Genomic DNA, 27,315 nt, shown 5'->3' with positions numbered 1-27,315 from the left:
GGAGAGGAGAGGAGAGGAGAGGAGAGGAGAGGAGAGGAGAGAAAAAAGAAAAAAGAAAAGAAAAGATACCTTGGGGAAGAATGATGGGATAGGGCCGAGATGTGAAGGATTCAGTTTGTTTAGGAAACTGATCCAACTCACTCAGCTTTCTGTACTATCTAAGCCAGTTCTAAAAAGAAAATGATCATTTCATCATGAGTTGCTGTGAGTTTTGTTAATATTTGCACTGCTGGATTTAAGGTTAAACGTAACACACATTACTTTTTAAGTTTTCACACTGTCCTGAATTTCTTTTTGTAAACCTTGGTCACTGGTTAATTGTGTTAAATCTGCTGTAAGCATGTTTAATTGCAGCCTCCACTAATTATTCAGAACTGTAGCAGCAAAGTATTATTTGTAAGAATTCAGTTATTTTTATACTTATATTGACTATAAATCTGCTGTTCTAGTCAGTAAAACGATGCAATAAAATTAATTCCATTCTCAAAAATGTGTGGAGCAGTAAATGTTCTATCACAAAAAAGCAAAACATTTTTCATGTAGTTTAAGTAAGGACTAAGCATTCCTTTTAAAAAGCCATCTGACAATTACAGAGGGAGAAAGAAGAGGTCAGCCTGGAAGTGACCAATCTCACCTCAGCAGCTTCGTTCATCTTGACAATCATGGCGCTAACAACATCATCAGCATCACTAATAAAGGTGCCACCGTCGCGATTCCGTCTACGCTTGCCACTCAGGCTTTTTTTCCGCTGCAACATCATCTCAAAATCCGACAGGAAGTCCATACTAAGCAGTAACGTAAAATTAAGTGACATCCAAGTTTTTTAATCACACACTGATCACAAGAACACCAAACTGCCTAACTCTAATGAGGTGCTGCTTTTTAAAAGTGCAAGTACTTATAACTTGCTATTAAATAGCTGCCTGTAGATCTATGTCCACCTCGTGCTCTCCCTCAAGTGTTATACATTAATCACTAACAGCCTTACAATTAAATAAACTACTTCACACTTGTATCTATCAGCTTTGAGAAGAAACATTTCAAGTTCTCAATCAGCTTTAGATGCACTGCCTTTTTCTGGAATAGGTGTTAATATATCTGTATGTTTCTATCTTATACTGCTTAAGTAGAAAAAATAAACTGCTTTTTCATGGTAAGAGCACAACTCAGGACAGGACTGGGATAAAAGACAAAAATCTGTAGGTTTATTAAGAACTTCAGACTTTTACAGCTTTTATCAGTCATACTTAAAAGAAAGGTGGCCCTCTGACACTACTGGCATAAATTTAAATTTCTAAGCACTGTACTGCCATACTCACTCAGCTTAATTCTAGAATATATGAGTAAAATACAATCATGTATTGTGTTTTAAGACTTTAGAATTACTTCGTTATGTCCCAAATCAGCTTTCTCTAAAACAAATATATATACATTTTTTTTGGAACCAGGAATCGAACTCACGAACCCACACTTGCCAGGCAGGCACTGTTCCACTGAGCTATATCCCTGGCTAAAACAAAAATATTTTTAAAGTTGTTTTTTTCAGAGGAGTTGCTTGGTGAGCCATTGTGTTACATAACACCACAAATTAGGAGAGCTGAGCAGAGGCAAATAACAGTAAATAATTCACTGACAATAGCATATACAGGGAAGGTAGAGGGAGAAAAATTGAAGAGATTTTATCCGAAAGTTAGAAATCAAAGCCTGCCTGGCAAGTGCAAGGTCCTGAATTCAATTCCTGGTACAAAAAAAAAAAAAAAAAATCAAAATGAAAAGAAGTTTAATAGTCTCTACTTTCATTTATTTAGCTTCCTTTAAATAAATTCCTCAAAAAACAAGCAAATCTCAGAACTTACTGTTTGCCTCTCTTAATGTTATCATCAGAATCCGAATCTTCTACTTCTTTCACCTGTATTTCACCTTTTTCTTCTTCCAAATCTTCTTGATTAAAACCCTAAAGACAGAGTTTGTCAATTATTACAGCCCCCTTATAGACTTTTCTTTGGTAAGCTACTTTAGCATTTTGCAACATATTTACAAAGAACAAAAATTTAAAAAGTATCAAAAAGGATGTAGTAAAAACTCCCTCCCTAGCCACTAGTGTTACTAGTTTCCTTATCTCCTACTAGAAGGTCTGTTTATATAAATATTTCTACACACACACACACACTTTTAGTATATGAATAGCAGCATATTATTCACAGAGGGTATGGGACATTGCTCTGCACTTTCCAAGAAATGTGGACATCAATCCATACTAGCATGAAATATCCTCATTGTTTTTAAGGCTTTGGGTTATTTCACCAGAAGGGCTGCGACAATAATTTGCTTAACACATTTCCCTACTGACACTGTTACATGTATCTGAAATTCTTAGACATATCTGGCAGACTGTTTTCCATGGATGTTATACCAATTGTCCGTCCTTCTAGCAAAATGTGAGTTTATGTTTCCTTCCTTCTGATCACTACAGCAGGTTATCAAACATTGATATCCACCAATCTCCAGACCAAAAACCAAGGCATTTCAGTATGGTTTTATTTTCATTTCATTCTTTTATTATGACTAAACTGTGGCTTTCTCTCATGTGTAAGAAGCTATTTGTAATTCTTTCTCTATGAATTCCATTTTCCATTCTTATGTAAACAAAATGGCCAATCTTTTTTGTACAGCTTCTCATTTTTGTTAACTCTTACTTTAAGAGGCCTTCTCAATGGTTCACCTTACTATGTTGTTTTTCTCAGTGAACTAAAACTACAGCAAGTTGATGCTAACTCTCCAAACTAGATAAATACATCTTACTCTTGTTATGTGGTGCTTAACCGACAGTGAGCTACAGAAGGCAGTAGCCAATGCCTGTGGCACACAGTCTTTCAAAGATTTATTAAAGGAATTGTTCCTTACTATCTTTCCTTAGCTTTGTTATTTTTCTATTATTTTGAATTAAATTCTAAATTCATCTACCTGCATTTTTACCTTAGTAAACAAACTGGATTTCTTTTTTGACCCAAGAACTGTTTTAACCAGTCTTCAAATTTCAAAGTGGCAAGAGTGTTTTATTAATTGTTATTTTTAGTTTCATTGCACTGGATTCGGAAAATATTTTCTATACTTCCTACTTTTTGGAAAAAGTTAGTTTAAAATGTATATGGAAATGCAAAGAACCAAGAAAAGCCAAAGCAATGCTGATGAACAGGATTGGAGGACACAACCAATTAATTATACTAACAATGTGCTAACAGTGCAAGGATAGAGACTAACAGAACTGAGAAGATGGTACAGAAACAATATGGAAAACACGTAACTATTTATATCAGAGATGGAACCACTGAGTAGTAGGAAAGAATATTTCAATGAATTGTGCTAGATCAACCAGGTATTCCAAACTGGGAGTGTTTATGTGGTGATTTTAACTTCTACTTCAAATCGCAGAGAAAAACCAAACCAATTCTAGGTAGACTGTACAGATATGAAAGATAAAAAGACAGGGTTTCACTATGCACTTCAGGCTGGCTTTGAACTCACTTTGTGCACAGGATGGCCTCAAACTTGCAGCAATTCTCCTGCCTCAGCCTCCTGAGTAAAAATAACTTTCTAGAAGACAATCTGTTAGAACATCTTCATTATCTTGGGGATAGGCCAATATTTTGTTCATCAAAAGGTTCCATAAAGAAAGAGAAAAGAACTGGGCATGGTGGCACACACCTGTAATATCAGCACTTGGGAGGCTAAAGCAGGAGGACTGCCACAAGTTCAGGCCAGACTGAATTACATACTGAGTTCAAGGCCAGCCTGAGCTACAAAGCAAGATCCTGTTTCAAAAAACAGAGAAGGGAGGGGAAGAGAGGGGCGAAAGGAAGGGAAAAAGTGGGCTGGGGATGTAGTTCAGTGACAGCACTTGCCCAGCAGGTACAAGGTCCTGAGTTTATCCCTAGTACCAAACAAGGGGTGGAGCAAGCAAACAAATGAGAGATCTTTTAACTTGCACAACTGTCGAAGAGTCCATATCCAAGTCATGCACAGAAAAATTTTCTGTGGCTTTTTGGACTGTTCATTCTGTTAGCTACATTCCTCTTTGTTCATGGCTTTGCCCATTTTTCTTTGTAGTTTTGTATGCATTTAAAGCCATACTATCAAGGGTATAGGATTTTAAAATCATCAATAGAGTGATCCTCTTTATCTCAAGCAATGCTTTCTGCCTTAAGTCTCCATTTCTGAATTAATACACCTCTATTTATTTTCTTTTGCTAAGTGTTGATATTGAGCATCTTATTCTTTTATTTTCAGCTTTCTTCATGTGAGACGAATCTCCTGAAATCTAATTGGTTGTAAAAATCCTGTCTTGATCATCTTTGTCCTTTACTTAGAGTATTTAATATACTTATGTTTTATTCATGTGATATTATCAAAGAACAAATTATAAATCTGTGCCTTCACTATGTGCTATTTCATAAGTGCTCCCTCATCTACATTTGTTTTCTCTTTTCCTGCATCCTTTTGGACTGATTAACTTTTATTATTCCATTATTTTCCCTGTTTGTGTGGAAGTTACTTGTATCATTACATTAGTCAGTGGTTGCTTAGATGACAAGGCATCTCAACTTGTTAAAGCACGCATCATAACTTGTCTGCTAGTGTATATTTCTGTTCATTTGCAAAGATCTGTGAACTCTGCAGTTTCATATATATTCGCAACTTATTATTGCTGTCATGTTTTAAATTACACCAGACATAAATTTGTTTTCTATAGTTAATACTGTGACTCATTCACATGCTTTTGTTCATTTTTCTTCCTTGCCATATGTCCCACCTTCTTCAGGTACTGCCCTTAGTTTTTTTTTTTTTGTTGTTGTTGTTGTTTTTCCGGTACCGGGAGTCGAACTCACAACCTTGCGCTTGCCAGGCACGCGCCATGCTGCTGAGCTAAATGCCCAGCCCCAACTGCCCTTAGCTGGTACACTGTTAATTCATCCTCTCCTTATTTCACACTTATTCTTGAGAAGTACTTCTGCTGGAATAACAAATCTTTAACTTTACAGCTATTGGATTCTACTGTTTCTGCTGAAAAGTTGGCTATTAGTCTAGTTGGCTATTAGTTGGCTATTAGTCTAGCTGTTGCTAGACTTCATTCATCCACTGTACTGGGGACTGAGGCCAGGGATGTGCTACCATAGTACATGCTATATCCCCACCCCTTTTTAATTTTGAGAACAGGGTCTTCTGTAAATTGCCCAGGTGGGACTCAGATTGGGATCTTCCTGCCTCAATTCCTCCCAAAAGCTGGAATTACAGGCTTCCACCACCTCACTCAGCTGGTTGTTGCTTCTCTTCATGTAATTCTTTTTTCCAGTTGTTACTTTTAAGACTTTCTCATTTTCTTTGATCTACTGCAGTTTTATTATAATGCTTTTAGGCACAGACTTCTTTTTACCATATCTACCCTGCATGCAATTAGTAGGAATTCCATAATATATGGTTTTATGTATTATTTCTGTAAATATTGCTTCTGCTATTATGCGTTTTTCCTTCTCCACTGGTACTTCAATTGGTTATGTTAAACTTTCTCATGAACTATCTATGTCTTCAATCTTCTTTTACATTTTCCATAATATATCTCAATTTTTAATTCTAGATATTTCCTTGTAACTTATCTTGCAGTTTACCAATTTGCTTTTCAAGTAAGTCTTCTGTTAAACTCATGTGTTGAATTTTTAATTTTAGCTATTATATCTTTACAGTTCTGAAACTTTTACTTGGTTCTTTCCCAGATCTATCTTATCCTTTCAAAAATGCTTTGTTCTGGTGAAATGTTTTTCTTTCTTACTTTGAACAGTCCGAAATTTCTGTATTAAGAGCTCCTGAGTCTATTTTTATTGTCTTCAGTTATTACTGTTCCCTTTTATCTTTCACTGAAAACTATACTGTATATATCAAAAACTTGAATCATAATCTGCTTTCTGAGCTAAGGTTTGCCAGACTTCTAGATGACCTCAAATTGGCCTAAAACCTGAGCAAAGGCTGTTTTGGTGCTGCTCTTTGAAGTCCCACGCTAGAGCATGGGATTTTCAGGGTCTTCTAACCTCCCCAGGCCTTGAACTTTAAATTCTGTCCCTACGGCCTGAGGCTGTCAAAACTATAAAGAGCTCTGCAGCAGGAAAACACTCCCAAAGAAGCAGCAGTCCCAAATGTTCAGTTACCATTTTAGATTTCTAACTGCTGCCTTAGTAATTCCTTGCTACTTTGTGCCTTAGGTAATGAGCAGATTTCCAAATATTTTTCTAGTTGTCTATTTAATCTAAAATACTTGGCTTGGGGGCTGGGGATTTAGCTCAGCAGCAAAGCGCCTGCCTGGCAAGTGCAAGGTTGTGAGTTCGATTCCTGATACCGGAAGAAAAACAAAAACAAAAAAATAATAAAATAAAATAAAATATTTGGCCAGCAATTGTTAACAGTGGACGCTCTACAACTACTGTGACTCTACTTTTAGCATAGTGTCTTTGTCTCTTAATGTATTCCTGCACCCATTAGCTCAACTGTTACTTTCCCTTTATATCTTTGTATTTCACTTCTGAATCATTTTCTTCTCCTGAATATATCACAGTTGTTTATTCCTACTTACTGTAATAGTGTATCAAAGAACTACCATAAAACAGAAAAAAAGCTTTAAAAGCTTTAACAAAATATTTCCATCATACTTACTGTAAATTCTTCTTCTTCTTCATCACCAGATTCTCCAAATATGTCTGCAATAAGATTTCTAGACAGGAAACAAATATAAAAGCATTACTCTGCTTTCTTCCATTTACATAGAAATCATTTTTTAAAATGAAGTATAATTTATGCATAGTAAAATGTGCCTATCTTAAGTGTCCACTTAATGGGCTTTAAGAATGTATATTCATGTAACCAGCACCCCTACCAAGATGCAAAATATTCCCATCTCACCAGAAAAGCTCCCTTTATACCCTTCTGGTCAGGCCCCCAACACCAATCTCCTGGAAGCAACCAGTTCTCTGATTTCAATCATCACAGGTTAGTTTTGTTCTAAAACTGTTCTAAAAACTTTACATAAGCACAATCATGTCACTGTGTTCTTTGCTTCCTTCATTTACTATATTATTTTTGGGACCATCCATGCTATATAGTATGCGTACAGGCAGCTCAGGAACTAAAATCCTAATTTCCAAAGTCATGAAATTAGGCAATATCTCACCATGGTATCTTAATACAAGTGCAAAAATTTCACAACACAATTTATAGTGTGACGAAAGTCACATGATACAGTCACTTACTCTTCTTCATTGCCTGACTCACTATCACTCCCAAATAGATCCTTCTCTTCGTTTTTCTTATCAGACAATTCTTTCCCTGCTTCTTCTTCACTGTCAGATGCTACAGTCTTCTCTCTTTTGCTTGACTTGTCTGACACAATGTCACTATCAGAGTCATCAGCATCAGAGACAATACGATTCTTCTTTGCTGCTTTTGAAGAAGAGATCATCATTAATCTTACTTTGCTATGGTCATTCTCCCACTAACCACAATGGATGCTCTCAGATGTCAGTATGTGACACTAAAGAAAACAAAAAAGTGCCTAACACATGGTTAAAAAGAAAAGTGAAAATAAATAAAAGAGGAAAGAACTAGCAGTGAGTGTAGCTCAGTGGTAAAGCACTTGCTTGGTATGCCCAAGAGCCTATATTCAGCCCCCACTACTACAAAAACAGAAACAAATTCCCCAGTATCTCACATTCAGAGTCATCTTACAAAATATGTTATTTTGCTTAGTAAAAAAATAGCCAAAAGATGAAGAAATCAATACAAAGCTGGCATCTCCTTTTAAGATTAGCAACTGGCATCTTTCTCACACTGCCCAATATTACAAATAATAATACAGAAGGACTGCCATGAACCTGAGACCAGCCTGGGTGGTCATGAGTTGAGGCCAGCCTAAACTGCCTTGAAGTCTGACTCAAAAAAACCAAAAAGAACAGAGACGGGATATTCTTTTCTAGGAATATTCAGTTCTTCATTATTGCTTGTCAGTTCGACATTCCTCACCTTTCTTGGTAAATTGGCAGTCTGTGTGACATTCTTTTAACTTTCTACTACTGTAACTGCCAAGTTATTAGGGAATGTCTTTTCCAAAGAGGTTAAGTTTCACAAGAAAGTAATCAAGTAAAATTACCACCTGTGAAAATGGGGTCCCAGGTAGCCCAGATTGTAACACTCTCCAGAGACACAGAGCCTCTAAATACAATCTCTCCCAAATATCCCTGTATTTGTGTACCCAACAGTGTTTAATAAACATATAGAAATAGCCACAGAGGCTCAGTTTCTATTTGGCGGGGACGTACTGAGCCAGCCATTACAGAGACCCATAGGCAACTCTTGATATAGTCAGGGGTTTTCACGTGAACGTGTTTCTTTGAAACATTACCCTTTCTGGTGAAGTCTTACACGCCTACTGACTTGTGGTCTGGCTTATCACTTCGCACAGTACAAGTTAACAGACACTGCCAGAATAAGTCAAAGGGTGTTTAATATTAAGTTCAGCCTATGAGAAGCAGGAATAGAGTATCAAGTTGAATAATACGGCTCTAAAGTAACGGAAAAGGACGGCATAGTCTTTCATAGCTAAAAGCTTAGGCAATAAGGAGAGCTACCCAACAGAATTCCTTACAGGCTCTTTCTTCATCTTCACTATCGGAAAGCACAGCAGCTTTCCGCTTTGCTACTTTTGCTTCCTCGCCCTTTTCTTCATCTTCATCACTGTCCACTTTTGGCCTTTTAGGTGCTTCGTCCTCGCTGTCAGAACTGTGAAACTGGTTTTTGGCTGTATGGCTATCTGAATGAAAGGAGTCATTCTGAACTTCCGGGTCCCCTCCCTTATTCTCCCCGTCACTGTCGTCGTCTGACTGTGGCTTCTGTTTGAGGGTGGCGGTGTCCTCAGCTTCAGAGTCACTAGCAGGTCCCTTCCGAGGCTCCTCATTCTCAGAGTCACTGACGCGGGGCTTGGGGAGCTCCTCATTTTCTGAGTCACTGGCTTGCTGCCTTGGGGGATCCTCACTTTCCGAGTCACTAATTTGAGGCTTGGGGAGCTCCTCATTTTCCGAATCACTGGCCTGGTGCCTTGGGGGGTCCTCACTTTCAGAGTCACTAATTCGGGGCTTGAGGAGCCCTTCATTTTCTGAGTCACTGGCCCGGTGCCTTGGGGGGTCCTCACTCTCTGAGTCACTGACCCGGGGTTTGGGGAGCTCCTCATTTTCTGAGTCACTGGCCTGGTGCCTCGGGGGATCCTCACTTTCTGAGTCACTGACCCGAGGCTTAGGAAGCTCCTCACTTTCTGAATCACTCATGTGTGGCTTTGGAGGCTCTTCATTTTCCGAGTCGCTGGCCTGGTGCTGCAGGGGCTCCTCACTCTCAGAGTCAGTCCCGCGAGGTCTCAGAGCACCCTCGGGCTCGGAGTCACTGGCAGGACTCTTCTGGAGCTCTTCTGTCTCCGAGTCACTGGCAGCGTGCTTCTGAACCTCTTCGTTCTCAGAGTCACTTGCATGCCCATTAAGGGGCTCCTCATTTTCAGAGTCGCTCCCAGGAACCTTCTGGGTCTCCTCGCTCTCTGAGTCGCTCCCATGCTGATTGGCATCCTCGTTTTCAGAATCACTCACAGGAGGCTCTGCCCGCTCCTCAGACTCCGAGTCACTGTCCTTGCGCCTGTGAAGCTCCTCACTCTCAGAGTCACTAGCGTGAAGGTTTGAGGGCTCATCATTTTCAGAGTCCATCACATGGTGTCTTTTGGTGAGCCCATCCTCTGGATCACTATGTTCATTCTGGAAAAAAAAAGAAAACCTTGGCCATGCAAAACAAACTTGATAGTTAAATGTTTAAAATTTTCAACAATTCTTTAGATGTATGAACATATATACACTTAAATGTGTAATTCTTATCCTCTATTTATATAGAAACAGCCACCTTAGAGGCCAGTCTGTGGAATGGCATACCATGGTACAGGACCTCCAAAGGGAGAAAGGTAACTGAAACAGATCTGTAAAGCAGGTTAATTCTGAAGAGCTAGATTTTTAAAAAAAGGAAAGAAAGAAACCCTAACTTCCAATTCTACTTCTAATTCCCCAAAACCTAACTATTTTTCAGATTAGTATAGGCAAACATATAACAAAGTTCTGTTACATATAAGCATTCTTGTTTTATATTAGGGAAAAAGATCATAAGACTTAATTGTATTTAATGGGTCAAATAACACATGTTCTCCCATGAGACCCAAACAAGGAAAGGAGGAGTCACCATTTTCTAAGCACTCATTAAGCACTCATAATATTTTGCGCTCTCTTATGGTCATTTATTCCTCACAACATTACTTCTCAGGTAAGAAAACAGGTTCAGCACAGTCACAGTTACACACCTTGCACTTCTGGAACAAAAGCTTAGTTTTAGGGAGAACATGAGTAATCTAACTAGCCCATAATGTAACCTGAAATAACTACTTTGAAAACATGCTCTAGGGCCTGGGGATTTAGCTCAGCGGCACAGCGCTTGCCTGGCAAGCACAAGGTAGTGAGTTCGATGCCTGGTACCGGAAAAAACACAAAAAACAAACAAACAAACAAACAAAGAAAACATGCTCTAGGGCACAAACTATAGAAAAATACAGAAAAGATACATAAAATAAAACATACCAAAATACTAATACCAAGTATTTTAGGATTTAGAAAATCTCTAGAATCTCTACTTTCAATAATACTCTGATTTAAAAAGAAAGTATTTCTGTGTTTCAATGTTCCTTCTTAAAAATCTATGCAGCCAAATATTTCTTGAGAATATACGGCTGAATATATGGACTTGCCACAGATCAATTTTCAAGCATTAAGAGTCTTTAATAACATGTATGCCCACCAGCATGCTATCTATGAACAGTTAAGTGATGAGAGAATTCAGTGACAAGAAAAATACCTCCAAGTGGTGTCACAAAATTGATTCTTCAATTTCCCTAGGCTCATATAAAGACTAAGTATGCTGTATTTACAGCTTTAAAGTCAGTATAAGCAAGCCTACAAAGCCAAAAGTTCAAGTTTTTAATATTTTATTAGCACAACAACATGGCATGTCAAAGAAACATTAATTGCTATATAAATTAACTGAAATATGAACTCACCAAAATCATAAACATTTCAAAATTCCCAGGGGCATTTTTCTTGAGTTCTCACTGAGTACTCAGCATGGTACTAGATTTCCTGCCACACAGCTACTATCCTAGTGAAAGTGGCATTTAGCTATTAAATGTGATATCAGCATAGGAGGGAAAATACAGAATCTTGCCAGTATAATACAATAATCCATATACTCCCTAAAGTTTACTTTAGCCATATTTCCTAACTTAAAAGAATGTAGATAAAAATTTATCTAGAGGGGCCAGGGATTTAGCTCAGTGGTGCAGCGTCTGCCTGGCAAGCATTAGGTCCTGAGTTTGATTCCCAGTACCCCACCGCCCCACCAAAAAGAAAAAAAAATTACCTTGAATGTAAACTCTAAGAATACGGGTAGTACTGGGTTTTTCTTCCCTGAGGTATCTCTAGAGCACAGAATGGCCTCAAGCCACATACATTCACAATAAAGCATTTACTGAATGGATAATAAAGGAGTTAAGTACGAATAACACAAACTGAGGAATAACTAATTCAGTAAGCATTTGTTTAATGTCTACTGTGTGCAAGGGACTAGCAATCAAGGCTGAGTATGTTTCTCAGTGTCTGACCCTAAGGAGCTACTGTCTAATGAGAAACCAGGCAAACACATCATAAACCCACTGATACAGTGATATAGTATATACTATTACGAACGTATACATATAGCATTTTTAAAACCTATAGAAAATGAATGTGTTTATGAAAACAAGTTATAAGGGTATGAAGGCAACAGGTAGCCCGGTTGTGAGGACTACACAGTTAACTAGGATGATGGGTACAGGAACCACAGAAAGTGAAATGGGGGGCTGGGGATTTAGCTCAGTGGCACAGCGCCTGCCTGGCAAGCACAAGGTCTTGAGTTTGATTCCCAGTACCGGAAAAAAAAAAAAAAAAAAAGCCAAAACAAAAAAACAAAACAAAAAAAAAGACAGTGAAATGGAAAGTGCAAACTGGCCTATGGAAAGTCTTTAATGACACATGCATCACATAACTTGTTCATGTATGAGTCAACTTATCTTAGCTGCAAACAGTAACCATCTCTGGTCCAGAAACAAGAACACTCTTCAGAACCAAAGTGAGATGAATGACTAATAGTCCAGAAAGAACCCAAGCAGCTTAGAGAACTTAGAAAAGGGAACTCCAGATCTTTTCACTAGAATACCATCAATAACATGACTCTCACTTTTCAATTTCTAGGAGAGATAACCTAATTGGCCAAGGCAGTATCAGACGTGATCCAACCAGTTACACCTAGAGCAGAAGCCAGCACTGGAAGCCACTCCCAAAGGACAGAGATACCACCACTGGATAAGGGTCTTAGACCTTCGTCTATGACCCTCTATCCTGGATTTCCTGACACATAACCTATGTACTGCAAAACAACAAGAAGTTCAAGGACATTACATATGAAAACAATTGTAAAACTTATGGATTTCCATCAGCTTTAATGAGTTTCACAAGAGCCTGGGTATACACGATATGTGCTGGGCAGAAATCACTAAAGCAAGAAAGTGCAAGTCAACAGATTCAAGCTAGAGGATAAATGGCCAATGACGCAGAATTTGAGAAAAGTATGTTACAAATTATACAGTTAATTCAAAGTTATAATATTCAAAAGTTTCAGGTTGGTTTTGGCAATTAAACTATAAATTTGGAATACAAGTTTTTAGAAGTCAGATTAAGTACACCATATAATAGAAAGTGCAACTGAGGACCAGGGATATACCTCAGCAGCATGGTGCCTGCTTGGCAAGTGCAAGGTCCTGAGTTCAATTTTTGCTACCAAAAAAAAAAAAAAAAAGTGCAACTGAAATGGCATATAATTTTTAATAATGCAAGACACACTCTGGTTGCCACTGTCAGCAAAACTGAGCGCACTGAGGATCCTGGAAGGCTTCAGAAATGTCTATAATGCCTCACACCTCCCTGTGAGTAATATTATACACTTAAGTTATAAAGAACTACTGTTTAGCCATTGTAAGGAAAAAAATCTTGTTTATTTCAGCATACAACTCTATTGTAGAACAAGGCCACAATACACATGACATTCAAGAACTGACATTCTTACACTGAAAACCAAATACTAGAACTGTGGTAAAGCAAACGTTAATTTGTACATCTCAAAGTAGCACATCATCAAATCTAAAAACTGCCAACAAGATACTTGTTTTCACCCATCAGATGTGTCAAACTCAAAACAACAGAAAATGTTACTACCTTACCGTTATAAATCAGTGAAATACCAAACAAAGAGTATGTTACATAGTGAATTCCATGAAGAAATAACTATAGGAAAATTTTGAAAAACATGTTTCATAGACCCTATGTATAGAAGATCTTAACTAAAATCCCCTTGCTAGAATTTGTCAATGCTAACCAGCTGGACTCCCAGAGGAAAGAACTTGAGAGGCTGGGGATGGAACTCAGTGGTAAGGCACTGGCCTAGCATGTGTGAGACCTTGGCAGCAACACACAACAAATACACAAAAAGGGAAGACAGAATCTGAGAACACCAACAACAAAGTAATACCATGCTGTTGGTCACAGTGGTTCTTGCGCAGCTCTGCAGAGAAGCTCCCTTTTATAAGCACACACATAATACAATGAAACTACAGAGTATACAATAAGTCTTGATAAGTACTGGCAAGAGATTCTTATAATGCATGCCTAAGACTTTAGCAAAGTGAAGTCTTGCCCACCTCTCCAGACTCAATTCCCCAGCTCAGCAACATTAATATATGACATAACCAAAGTTCCCACGCTTTAGCACGCACAGCAACCTCTTGGAGAGGTTTAGTGAAAGCTTCTCATCTCCAGATACTAATTTCATTAGATGTGGGGAATGAGTCAAAGAATTTTCATCCTGACAAGTGATCTACATGACTGATTACATTAAAAATCCTTCTCCAGTCATCTGGAAGTGCTGACTTCAGTCAGCTTCATCCACACACTTATGAATGTTGTTCTCCTTGTCTAGGTGCTCTGACCTTTACCTCATCCTTTTTATAATTTTAAACATGGCAAAAATACTCTCCTGAAGCCTCTTCCATCTTTCTCTCTAGGTCAGCAGAATCTGACAGCTAAGAACACAAACTTTAGAGTCAGAAAGGCCTGGGGTCCAAACTCAAGCCCTGCCACTTTCTACTGTGTGATGGATGGAAAAATTTCTCAACTCAAACCTCCATGTTGTCAATGTGGTAGAGTCAGGACCAGTATTTCTACCTCAGAGGGCTATCCTGAAAAGTAAATGCTTGCAAGACAGTTAATAACAAATATTATTAACTGCAGAAATCCACATTTCAAGGCTCAGCTTCAGTGCATCCTCTGTGAAGACTGAGCCATTAGCCATTCCTCCTCCCCACACTTCTGCTTCCCTGGAAACTGCCTGGCCACACATTTATCCTCAACACATACTGACCTTTGAGATCAGAAACCATTTTTAATGTTTTTCCCCCTGCAGAGTAAAGAAACCAAAATGCCTTTATTGCAACGAAAAAGAAACCCCCTAAACAGCACTTAACAAAGTGTGTGACTCCTAACACAAGGGAAGTGCAAATGGAACCACAAGAACGAGAAAGGAAGATGGTACAAAAGGACAGAAATGGCCAGGAAATCTCATGTTTGACACACACCCTCTAAGAACAGGCTCTGACACTGACACAATCTCTCGCTGCCAGACAGCTCCACAGGAGCCAGCTGCCACCTTTACTCAACAGGAGGGCATCAGCATAGAGGGATGGCTGGTCTCACTGGGTCTGGCCCGCAGTTAGGAACAACCAGAAGCCAGGTTCCAAATAACCTCTCTTAACATCCCCTCTCTGTTCTTCTATGGGACCCTCAGGAGAGCATACACTATTTTCCTGTATAGATGAAACTTACAGGTGTCTAGATCTTACATACTTCTTTAGTATATTTTCTATGAAAGAGAAAACAGCTGACCAAAACAACAAACAAAACCCCCAAAACACACAGCTAATTTCATGCTATACAAGAAAAATTAGAATTGGCAACTAGTTATAAATGGGTCATATTTAAGAGCCATCCCTCCCATGTGATACACAAATTTTATTAAGAAATTGTACATCCATTGTAACTACTCAAAAAGTGTTTAGTCTTTCCTCTTCTTCCCCAGCTGTTCTACCACAAATGGAGAGCAATTCTGAGCTCTCAAAGTGAACAAAAACTCCTCAAAATCTCACTGGTTTATTTATATCCCTTTTAATCTTGGAAAAATGTTAATGACCTAAAAATAAATAAATGTATAATCAACTACTACTGCAACTGTTCATTGTAGATTTTCTTTTTAAGCCAAGGCAAAGGTTAGATGTGACACATACCTGTAATCCCAGTTGGTTGGGAGCTTGAGGCAGGAGGATCTCAAGTTTGAGCCCAAGCTTGGGCAACTCAACAAGACCCTCTGTCAAAAAAAAAAAAAAAAAAAAGCCAGGCACAGTGGTGTATACCTGTAATTCCAGCACTAGAGAGGCTGAGGCAGGAGAATCACCATGAGTTCAAAGTCAGCCTGGGTTACACAGTGAGTTCAAGGCCAGCTTGAACTACATAGGAAGAACCCGCCTCAAACCACACCGGCAAAAAAGGTAAAAACATAAAGGAAAAGAGCTGGAGATGTAGCTCATCGGTAGAGCACTTCTAGTTTCAATTACCAGTATCCACTATACCTGCAAACCCCAAGGTAAACTCAAAAATATTACTTTTAAACTTTACTTCATGTGCCAAGTGTATATTTTGCTTTAAAATAGTAAGTTTTCAACTTCATAAAGATTAACAATGATCCTGCCCCTAGAAAGTACTATCAGCAAGCCAGGTACGGTGGTGCATGCCTGTAATCTCAACACTTGCGAGGCTAAGGCAGGAGGACTGCCATGAGTTCGAGGCCAGCCTGGGCTACATAGTGAATTCAAAGCAAGCCTCAACTACAATGCAAGATCGTGTCTGAGGAAATCAAAAAATCAACCCTCCCAAAAAAGACTATACCAGCCTTATTTACTGTAGGTAAGTATGTAACTATAAGGTAATATAATAGATATTTCAGTTCTCAAAGTTGTAACATTTTTATTTAACCTTCACAATAGCCCCTTAGCCCTCCCTCAAGAGAGTGAAGCTGAGGTTTACAAAAATGGAATACTTTTTCCAGGGGCTGGCAATTATTAAGAGGCAAAAAGCTAGAGCTGAGTGTGGTCACTCATGCCTGTAATCCCAGAATTCTGAGAGGCTGAGGCAGGAAGATCACAGGTTCAAACCTGGCCAACTTGGCAAGACTGTCTCAAATACAAAATAAAAACTGATCTGGGAATGTAGCTCAATGCAAAAGCCCTATACTCAATTCCCCAAGGCCATTTTAAAAAAAGAAGAGGGGCTGGGGATAAGCGCCTGCCCGGCAAGTACAAGGTCCCGAGTTCGATTCCCAGTATCAAGAAAAAAAAGAACAAGGAGAAGGAGCAAAGCTACAACTTAAAAGGTCCCGAGTTCGATACCCAGTATCAAGAAAAAAAAGAACAAGGAGTTCGATTCTCAGTATCAAGAAAAAAAAGAACAAGGAGAAGGAGAAGGAGCAAAGCTACAACTTAAAACCAAATTCTGGCCATCATGCCATACTGCCTTTCACTGTAAAGAATGACATAATCCAAAACAGTGGTATCATCACTCCACAGAGGTCTGCTATTATACTATACAGTTAAAGTTTCCTCTTCACCCTTGCCTCCCATTAAGCCAGTCTATCTCCCAGTCATAGGTCATCCTTGCAATACAGAGTCCTTCCCAGTTCTATGCCTTCACCTCTGCTGCTCCCAGTTCTGGTCAGAGCCATTACCACCAGTCACCTGATCCTCCTCCATCCATTGAGACATCTGTGAATCCCATTCCCCTCCCACGGTACCTTGGACGTGCCTTTACATCATAGCGTACTGTACAAAAGCATATTTTGCAGGTCTGCCACACTCATCTGGACAACAAAGAGCCCAAAGTTTTAAGTCTGCATTGCTAGGCCTAGAAAACAGCAAATATTTACAAATGTTTCTTGAAAGACATGATAGCAGATATATATTATACAAACTAAGCCACAATGCTAAAATTTAGGGAAATATATTTCAACCTAAAGATTTAATATCTTGACTGAAAACCATATGCCAAAGTTGGGTGCAGAGAAATAAATGCTGTCTGCTGCTGCAGTGATACCTGGGCAGGTGGGAATACAAACTTTAAAGAAAAAACTCAAGGGGCTGGGGATTTAGCTCCGCGGCACAGCACCTGCCTGGCAAGCTCAAGGTCATGAGTTCAACTTCCAGTACCAGAAAAAAACCAAAAACTAAAGAAAAACTCAAGTCTAAACTTTATACTGGGGCTGGGGATTTAGCTCAGTGGCAAAGCGCCTGCCTGGCAAGTGCAAGGTCATGAGTTCGGTTTCCAGTACCAGAGAAAAACCAAAGACAAAAAAAAAAAAACAAAACAAAACTTTATACTGTTCACCTAATTTAAGGAACTAAAATAGCACATAACCAATATAATATAATCAATCTGTTAAGAAAACACAATGATACCTAACTGTGGTAATTTTTTAGTAAGGGAATATACTGTTAAAAACAAATTAAAAGTAGAGGTGAAGCTGGGTGTGGTGGTGCACCCCCGTGAACCTGGCACTCTGGGAGGCTGCGGCGGGAGCGCTGTGAGGCCGGCCCAGACTGGACAGCTCGGCTAGACTCTGGCTCGAGAAGAAAGGTGGAAAGGTTTCTTGAAATCTTCAATTTCTCTGAGATGATTTCCAGTTTTCTGTATACAGGTCTTGTAAGTTTTGTGGTAAGATTTACCGCTATTTCATATTTTAATACTCTTATAAACAATGTTTTGTTTCTGTTTGTCACCATGAAGTAGAAGCACAGCTGCTTTTCAATAAACTTTATTTTAAAAAAGAAAAGAAAAGAAAGGAGAGGAGGGGTATAGCTCAGTGGAAAGGTCTGGATTCAATTCCCTGTACTGAAAAAACAAAAAGAAAAGAAAAAGAAATCTAGCGGACTAAAGATTCCCCCCTTTTTTTTGGTAGTAGGAGTCAAACTCAAGGCCTATACTTTGCCAGGCAGGTGCTTGTGCCACTGGGCTATATCCTTGGCCCAAAAGGAAGGTTCTTTACACGTTTCTTCTAAATTTTGAATTTTTTAGATAATTTTGAATCATTTGATACAGGCTCATAAAAGTGAGCTACCACATAAAATAATGGAGCAGTCATTCTTATTTTCCCCTTGATTTAAATGATTAATGTGCACTGCAATAATAAATATTAATCACACCATCTAAAGATTACCATAATTTACATTTTGTTATTAATCTTTGTGTGAATTTAAAAAATTGAAGACAGACTAAGCAGAAAAGAAAAAGAAATTAAAGTAGGATCTAAAGTCATGATTCTTTTTGTGGGAGGCATTGGGGAGTGAAGCCAGGGCCTCCAGTATGTTAAACTCTCAAACTACCACCCTTCTATACAGCTACATTCAGCCTGACAGTCACAATTTAATAGTCTGTATCTGTCAGGTAACATGATGAAATCTGTTTCCAAATATTCTTTGAAAATAATTTCAAAACTGCATTACAACCACTTATTCAAACTTTATTCACTTGCTTTCTATATTGTTGAATATTTACTGTTTCCTTCTTATACTTACTACTGTACATTTCAGCGTCCTTAACAGAAGGGTAGCCCTGGCTCCTTACTTAAGCAGTGGTAAACAATATGAAGAAGTCATTTTGGGTTGTCCATGACAGGAAAAGATATGTGACTAGCAGTTCATTTCATGCCCAGGGAACTAAAATGCAACACATCCTGTAATACAAAGATGTTCAAGCAGCACAGCTGGCCTGCAAGAATGTCTTGATCCGGAGGCAACATAACCATCTCTATGGACCAACAGGACCAGGAGCTCCAACCATTGCACACACAGACAGGAGACCCAGTAATGTGAAAGAACTCAAAAGGCCCAGTAAAGATTATGGTAAGAGACGAGCAAAGAATGCTGGTCCCCAGGAGATCTGAGAAGGTGAACATGAAAAGGTCTGGCCAGAAGCAAGAAGACAAAAATGAAACCAAATGAGGACTTCCAGCATCACAGCATGTCAAGTTCTATAGACCTGCTCCCCGAGTGAACAGTGAGATAGCATGTAAAAGCGATAATCACCTCTGGAAATGGTCCAAAGGGCAAAGAGAAAATGAAAACACATCTACAAAATTTTGGCAAGAAAGGGGAGAGCTAGTTTCTGGCACTTGAACCAAGATTGCTGCCTCCTTCCAGCCTCATAGCTAGCTCAGCAAGACAGAACCTTTTCACTGCTACTCCAGTCAAAACACAGGGCTACTCTTCTGCCTACTTCAAGCCTGATGTCTTTCTTCCCTGGGAGAACTAGATGTTCTGCCCTCAGATGTTCAAGTCCTGGGCAAGTGGATTTGAGAGGTGGGTATTCAGCCTATCCCTTACTAGAGGAAAGGGGGCTCTACTGAGAACAGGTGCCTCACGCTGAGAATACAAGGGCTCTTGTCTCCCTGGCCGTGGCTGAGGGGACCAAGACAAAACAGCTGCCACCTCCTTTCCACTTCCACCCAGCAACTTCTAGTGTTGTGGTGTCACTGAAAGAGCAACATGCCACTTGCTTGAGCCCAAGCTGAGAGATTTTGCCTGGAGAAAAGAGATCACAATCAGCAGCTCTTAATCTCTACTCAAAGAATATACTTCACTAGCCAGCAGACTAGGGAAGGAAGCTGTGGGGGAAAGCATTTCAGAAGGGATTCTAGATACAGACAAAACTGTAGGAAAAAAAAAAAAGCCAGGCGTGGTTGCACAGGCCCATAATCCCAGCACTGGGGAGGCTGAGGCAGGAGGATTATTGTGAGTTCGAGACCAGCCTGGGCTACAAAGTGAGCTCAAGGTCAGCCTGAGCTGCACAGCAAGACCCTGTCTCAAGAAGACCAAAACAAACAAACAAAAAAACAAAACTGTAGGCCAGCTGGTTTGCAGGAAAAAACCAAGGACTAAGACAGCTAGGAGGAGCCATCCTGGGGAAAGAATACCCAAATACTGTTCTCAGACACCATTTCTTCAAAGCAGCCACAATCTGATGGGATTAATATGCAGAGCAATTTGTACCCGGGGTGTTGTCGTAAACAACAGCACAATTAAGGAGCAACAAGGAGTTTAACCACAGGGAGCAAGGAGTTTACTCTCAAAAGAAAAAGAGAGCTGACAGTGTAAACAACCAAGCATAGATCTCAGATTGAAAATATCTAAAGAAACAGTATCTTACCCGGCCATAGCCTACTATGTAGTAGGGCCTAGAACAGACTTTTTCTGGTCATTATCCCCTAAACAATAGTGTTACAACGACTTACATAGCATTTTCATAGTACTACAGGCATATACAACCTAGAGGATAACTAAAATTATACAGTAGAATGCCCACAGGTCATAGGCAAATATTATGCTATTTTAATTATTTCGGTTTGTGGTGTTGAGGCTCTAACCTGTTTAAGTGTGCACTCTACCACTAACCTATAGCTCCAGCCCTTACAGGGCCCGCAGCATCCTGACTTTTGATAACCCCTGGACACAGGGAACAGAGTCCTGGAATCAAGCCCCATGCACACAGAGGGAAAAGCATGATGTCGCCTCTATATCATGCAGGCACTAAAATTATACTCACTGAGATTCTTTAATGCCATGGAGAAGCATAATCTTAAGTCTGGACACAAAATATACAGAGTAAAGTCTCAAGTAACTTAAAATCGTACTTTACATGCATCGGAAGAATTACAGTGTAGAAGAAATAACATCAAAAGGCAAAAGGTTAACAGTCATTTCTGTGGTAATAGTATGTTGATTTTAACTTTCTTCTTTACATTTTTATATTAATTTTCAGCTTTTCAACAATATGAACATTCACTTAGAATCCATTATTACTATAAAAAGCAGTTGCTTAAAGATGAACTACATTACATTTATGTATAACTAAGGTTAGAAACCATGAACTGTTAATGATCAATTTAACACTGCTTCCAACATGCAAACTATTACATGCCCAATGTACATAATAACATTTACATTATCAAATAACTATCACTAATAATTAGAATTTAGCCTAAATATCTAAGCGCCTATAAAAAAGTAAGCGACACCAAAATGGCCTCAGGATGAGCCATTCTGGCACCTGCGTTTCACTCTCCAACCCTCTCGATTCCCCACTGACTCCACTCTAGCCATGATGACTCCTTGGTGCTTGCTGTGATTTGGGACTAAAACATGCTCCCAAAGACTCACATGTTCAGAGGTGGGGCTTCCACAAACTCAGGGTGGATCCTGAGGACTCCCATTCCATCAGAGGGTTAATCCCTTGATGAGCTCACAAATGAATGGCTTAACTAGGAGCTGACAGAAACCCCTGGGACTACTTGTAGGGACAGAATCCTGGGTGTGTGACCCTGGGGACTCTACCTGGTCCATGGCCCTTTCTGATTTCGTCCCTCTCTCTCCTTGGTTGCCAGGAGGTGAGCGGCTTTCCTCCACCGTGATGTTTCTGCATCATCACAGGCCTAAAAGCAATGGAGCTGACACGGCCGTGGACTGAAACCTCTGAAACTGTGAGGCAAAACCTTTTCTCCTTCAAGTTGTTTTTCTCCATCATTTGGTCAGTGATGAAAGGCTGACTAACACCTTTGAGTGCCCTCAAAGACCTCAAGCACACTCCCACTTTGGGGCTCTTAATTGGAAAATGCTTCCCCACAGACACTTTCCATAAAGCTATTCCCTCCTTCCCCTTCCTACCTTGGCTCCAATGCCACACTCTTAATACGCCTATGAAGGCTTGCTTGTTCAAAAGTGAAACCACCCTTTCACCCTGGTACCTGACAACCTTCATGCTCTTTTCAGAGGCAGCGCTGGAGATTGAAACCAGGGCCTCCCACATGCTAGACAGGTGGCTGTATGTTATGGTTGATACATTGTGTCAGCTTGGGGAGTCTGGAGGCTTGGCTAAGCCACTCAGCAGTTCTGCATGTTGGAGTAAAAAGGACAGGCCCTTACCCTTCTGGCATGTTGTACACTGTATCAATTTGAGAAGTTTAGAAGGTTAACTATGTGATTTAGCAGGGAGCCAGGGTGCTTACTTTGTATTCATCCTGAGCCTGTGCAAGAGGAGGGTTAGGGTTAGAGCACATGGACATGATGTGAGTGTTACATGCCCCTGGGTGGAGGCAGCCTGCTTACAATATAAGGGAGGAAAAGAGACTTGTTTTCTCTGCCACTCCTCCCTTTTGCTCTTGTTGCTTTGCTGTTCTGCCTTCAGGAACTGTTGCCCTCTGCCATGTGTCACTCTGCTTTGGAGCCAGGCAAGTATGGACTGAAACCTCCACAAACTGTAAGCTGAATAAACCTATCCTTCCTTAATTTTGGGTGTTGGGTACTTTGTCTCAGCAACGAGAGAAAAGTAACCAAGACACTACACCACTGAGATACATCCCAGCCATTTAACTTTCTTCTTTCAGGAAAGCATTTGTCACCTTCTAATAAACTATACAACTTTTTAAAATATGTATACTGTCTTAATGTCTTTCTCCTCCCACTAGAAATAAATCCAAGAGAAAGATTTTGACTTTTAGTTACCTATATGTCCCAGGCACCAAAAGAGCACCATGCATAGTAAGTGCTCAGTAAGTACAGGATGAACACATACATACCTAGTAATACAAATGTAAAAACATAAAAATGACACAAGTGAATTCTACCTATGACATAAAATTGAACAACTTTGTATGTGTGTGTAATCATACAAAATATGATACATATGTTCTTAGAAAATCTGTCCATCTTTATCATTCGTATTTGCTTCAGTTTGTGTCTACTAAAAAAAATTATTTTGACTTACTGAAAAATGACCAATTTTATTTTGTTAACACTGTGCAGGAGAAGCTGTATAATCAGAGAGGTAAATTAGTTTTAAAAACACTGATATATTAGGCCAAATATATTAAAATGTATAAGATCTACTCTGTAGTAATAAACAAAAGCAATTTTTCAAACTATACTTATTACATGTACTATAACAGTTCAAACAAGAAGGCTAACTCTTTGCTAACTCTTTTCTTTGGAATATGCTTCGGGTATCGGGAATCAAACTCATGACCTCATGCTTGCCAGGTGGGTGCTGTGATGCTGACCTATATTCCCAGCCCAAGAAGGCTAACTCCTGATACAAAGTTTGAGAGATAACTTTCAACTTTTCTTCATATTGCAAATGCTCACAGCCCCCTTATCAGACATTATTTGGAATGGGGAAACCTAGTCAAATATGAGAGGCCTGGCTTATTTTCAAAATAGATATGTATGGTTAAAAACTGCCTAGTACTTGAAATTCTACCCACTCAGAACTTACTTACCTGTGATTTCATCAGTAACCAGACCATCCTGTTTACCTTAAAAGCAGTTTTTTATTACTATTACTATCTCCTTTATTTAAGGATTAGAATGTAGACCCTGTGACAGGGACTCTACAACCCCTAAATAAAAGAGGCCTCATACAGATGGAAGGGAATAGCTTCCCCAAAGATGCTGCTTGTTAGCCAATACCTCTGAATGCCGTTCTACACTTCCAGTGTCAGATCCGGAATGCTGCTCATTTATGTCATCCTCACCGTCTGACCCTGAATCCCGCTCATCCTGTACTGGGGTAGCACCACCATCATCTGCTTAAAAACAACAAAAAAAACCAGGTGAATCACAAACACACTGAATCAAGAATATGAGAGCAAAGGTTACACTGACAAAGGATAAGTAATGATACTAATGTTTTGAACAAAACAATATTCACACAAATACCAACAATTGCTAACATAATGTGGCATATATGGCAGCAAAAATACTTCTTAGAGGAATGTGAAGCTTAAGAAAATCACTAAAGCTAGGCGTGGTGGTAAAGGCCCATAATCCGAGCACTCGGGAGACTGAGGCAAAAGGACTGACACAAGCTCAATGCCAGTCTGGGTTACATAATGAGTTCAGGGCCAGTGTGAACTATAGAAAGACCCTCTCTCAAAAAAATAAAGAAAATCACTAAAAATCAAGTCAGTAACATTTAAATAATAGTCTCCTGTTCAATTATTTCAACTTTTATGCTAAAAACTGTTTTTTCCAGGGGATTGAGACGGGATCTCGCTATGCAATTCAGATCACCATCAACTTGCTTACGTAGGCCAGGCTGGCCTCAAACTCTCAGTGATCCTCCTGCCTCAGCCTCCCAAATTCTGAGATTACAGGCCTGTGCCACCATGCCTGGCCTAAAACCATCCTTTCACAACACTTTAAATGATATTGTTTCATGTGGGTCTTTCAATTTACTGTTCTGTCCCTGGAGCCCACAACATTTTAAATGATACTGTTTCATGTGGGTCTTTCAATTTACTGCTCCCTCCCTGGAGCCCAGAATAGGCCTTGCACGTGATACACTGTTTATGTAGGAAGGCAAGATCTCCTGTCTGGAAACAGTGAAAACTCATTAAAGTGAAGCACATACTGCATTACAAAATGAGCTGTAAACATGAATTGCTACTTCACTTTAACCAAAACTTTAAAAATATGAACTAAAACTGGGATTTAGGGCAGTTTAAGGCTGTAGAAAGTCTTGGTGAGACATTTAATATAAATATTTTACTTCAACTTTCTGTTATCTCTTAAACTATGTACTATATGACATATAATTATTTTTTTAAAAGTAACTTAAAAACGAATTTTAAAAACTTCTGAAAATACTGCAAAAAAAGCTTTAAGCCAAACAGCAGTACACGACTGGAAGTAGACAGTTATTTCTGCTTGCTGTCGTAATAAGGAATAAAGGTGAACTCCAAGCAGTATCATCTTAAGGCTTAACCAACTACTTAAGCACTTTGATACAGAACACCCAAATGGAGCAAGGACTCAAAGGGAAAGCAAACAGCCTGTTCCCCCGCACTAGGTCCTGTCCCATCCCGGGTGCCTGGCACAGGGCCAGCAGTGGGCCCCAGTGTGTGTACTTGAATAAACTAGAAGAGCAAACTTCAGTGAGAAGATCTCAAGGTGGAAAGGCACAACCACCACCAATACGTAGGAGAGGTGCACCCTTACTCTAAAATACGTATGCAACTCAAACAAAGCTGATGAATTTTCTCACTGGGGAGCCAGTACTGCAGAAGACATTCAACTTGCCCTAACTCGCGTAGGAAGTCTAGAAAGGATCCCCGACCCGTAGTGAACATTTCTTTGGATTCTCCATAAACTCAACTCCGAGAAAAGAAAAATCCCTCAACAAGAAACACATCACCTTCCCCAGCACTCGACACACAGGGACGTGGCTCCCCTATTTCAGCAAAACCTTCGCCGGTTCAGATGACCGCTTTCCCTCTCGCTCCCCTCTCCACGGTTCTACGTCGGACACCGCAGCTAACTGATCGCCAGGCGCGTCCCGCTCCGCCCGCAGTCCCCTTCGGGACGCGTCCGAGGAGGGACCCGGGCGCCGTCCCCCGCCCCTAACCCACCTGACTGGTCGCCACTGTAGTACTCGGAGTCCATGGCAGGCGGGCTCTCCGCGGGGAGTGTCCGCACCCCGCGCCGCCCCCGTCACCTCCTTCTTGGTGGTGTGACCTCCGATGGCGCGGCTCAGTGCTCCGAGGCTCCTGCCTAAACGGAGACTGCGGAGAAAACGGAGAATAAAAAACGGCGGCTGCAAGATCGAAGGTTTCAACCGGAAAGCCCGCTCAGAAAGGGCCGCACGGAAAGGGCAGCAGCCGGGCGGGTCAAGAATCCACTTCCCAGAAGCACCGCTGGGGCCAAAATGGCGTCTATCCACGACCCTCAAAGGGATGCAGTGCGCAGGCGCTGGCGTGCGTCAAAACGACCAATGAGAAGACGCGACGGTAAGGAGGCGAGGCATGGCCGAAATGGGGACTACTGGCAAAACGTAGCGGCAGTTCCGCTTTCGGTTAAGTACCTTCCTTTCGCTGATCCAGGTGTGTTTTCCGTGAAAGAATGTTATCTGCTTACTTCTGCGTCTGCGCTTTCTTTGAAGCGCAATTGAGATACTGTTCCTAAGAATGAAGACCCTCCAAAAGCATACCTTACAATCGTTCAGCCACATAAACTACCGTTCCGGTCCTGCAGTGAGGAGCTTGATTCCCGCCCCAGGTTCGTCGAAGTGGCGCGTCAGGCTACGGGACTTGTTTAGAGCCTGCGGCACTACGACGCATTACTAATTGGAATGCTCAAAAGCACCTCCTGACATGGCATTTTACTTACCTTCTTTGTAAAATAATTACTTAATTTCCAAAGTAAGAACCCATTTGGTCAACAATAAGAAGTGCAGATCTTTGCCTCCAGAAATGGCCCCTGGTGAAACCTTGAGGAGATTAACTTTGCACTTTACCCTAGAGAGTCCTATGCTCCCGAAAACAGGATTAGGAAACCTCGCCTGTTTGTGTTCCTGGATTGGCTCACTGTAAAGAAATATCCCTCTGCTTATGCCTAAAATAAAACACCCCCCCCCCATTTAATCTGTGACAAAACCAGTCAAAGACCCTTTTCCCCTCCTTTTGTCTGAGTCTGTTGATAAGGCCAGTCACACACCTTACAAATTCCCGTTTATAATCTCAAGAATAATTTAATGAGATTTGAATTTTTTGCCATTCTGAAACTAGCTCCATTCAGAGCTAAACATTTTCTGTTCACCTGACTGAAACTTCTGATTGCAAAATAATGCCAATTGCGAATCATCCCACCTTCCTCCCCTAAAAATGTCTAAGGCCAAACATCTTGCCAAGACACTGGCCATATCTGGGCTCCCACCCTATTGTAATAAGCTGAATAAAATCCATTTTCTTACTTGTTCATTTTGTCTTAGTTGGGGAGAGCATTTTTGCCTTTTGATCAGAGGAGGGACTGTGACGGTATACACAAAACAAAGATCTTTCAGGAGCTGTAGACTTGCACAAATAGGGCCCTTTGTCGCTACTACAGATATATGACCCCTTTGTAGGTAGTCAGAATGTCCTAGTGGTCCCAGTTCTGGACTCCTGAAAGGGACACGTGAAGGGAAGGAA

General features: G+C 40.2%; 1 protein-coding gene and 1 long non-coding RNA gene across 6 annotated transcripts in view; one reads left to right on the top strand and one right to left on the bottom strand.

The window, feature by feature from the left end:
* The window catches only part of Iws1 (IWS1 homolog (S. cerevisiae)), a 42,044-nt gene extending 15,808 nt beyond the window's left edge, over nt 1–26,236 (bottom strand). For 3 of the 5 annotated variants that reach the window (XR_263010.1, XM_005397606.1, XM_005397608.1), the window contains exons 1-7: nt 25,759–26,236; nt 23,819–23,934; nt 8,684–9,830; nt 7,293–7,482; nt 6,700–6,757; nt 1,857–1,954; nt 635–785 (exon numbers count right to left, since the gene is read on the bottom strand). Coding sequence is in view for 4 of the 5 variants with exons in the window: in XM_005397606.1 (XP_005397663.1) it covers nt 635–785; nt 1,857–1,954; nt 6,700–6,757; nt 7,293–7,482; nt 8,684–9,830; nt 23,819–23,934; nt 25,759–25,792 (1,794 nt within the window). In the remaining variant the exon portion in view is untranslated. Of the gene's footprint in view, nt 1–634; nt 786–1,856; nt 1,955–6,699; nt 6,758–7,292; nt 7,483–8,683; nt 9,831–23,818; nt 23,935–25,544; nt 25,700–25,758 lie in introns of those variants that run through there. The other 2 variants (XM_005397607.1, XM_013521080.1) reach the window with 2 other exon arrangements.
* LOC102003519 lies at nt 26,044–27,103 on the top strand. The gene is made up of 2 exons (XR_263011.2): nt 26,044–26,136; nt 26,230–27,103. It is a non-coding gene; the product is annotated as an uncharacterized LOC102003519 (long non-coding RNA).
* The last annotated feature ends 212 nt before the right edge of the window (nt 27,104–27,315 follow it).

The sequence above is a fragment of the Chinchilla lanigera genome, unplaced genomic scaffold (assembly GCF_000276665.1).
Source record: "Chinchilla lanigera isolate Chin_1 unplaced genomic scaffold, ChiLan1.0 scaffold00058, whole genome shotgun sequence".
Taxonomy (NCBI): Eukaryota; Metazoa; Chordata; class Mammalia; order Rodentia; family Chinchillidae; genus Chinchilla; species Chinchilla lanigera.
Note: the sequence above shows the minus strand (reverse complement) of the source record. Positions and strands in the feature narration are given on the sequence as shown.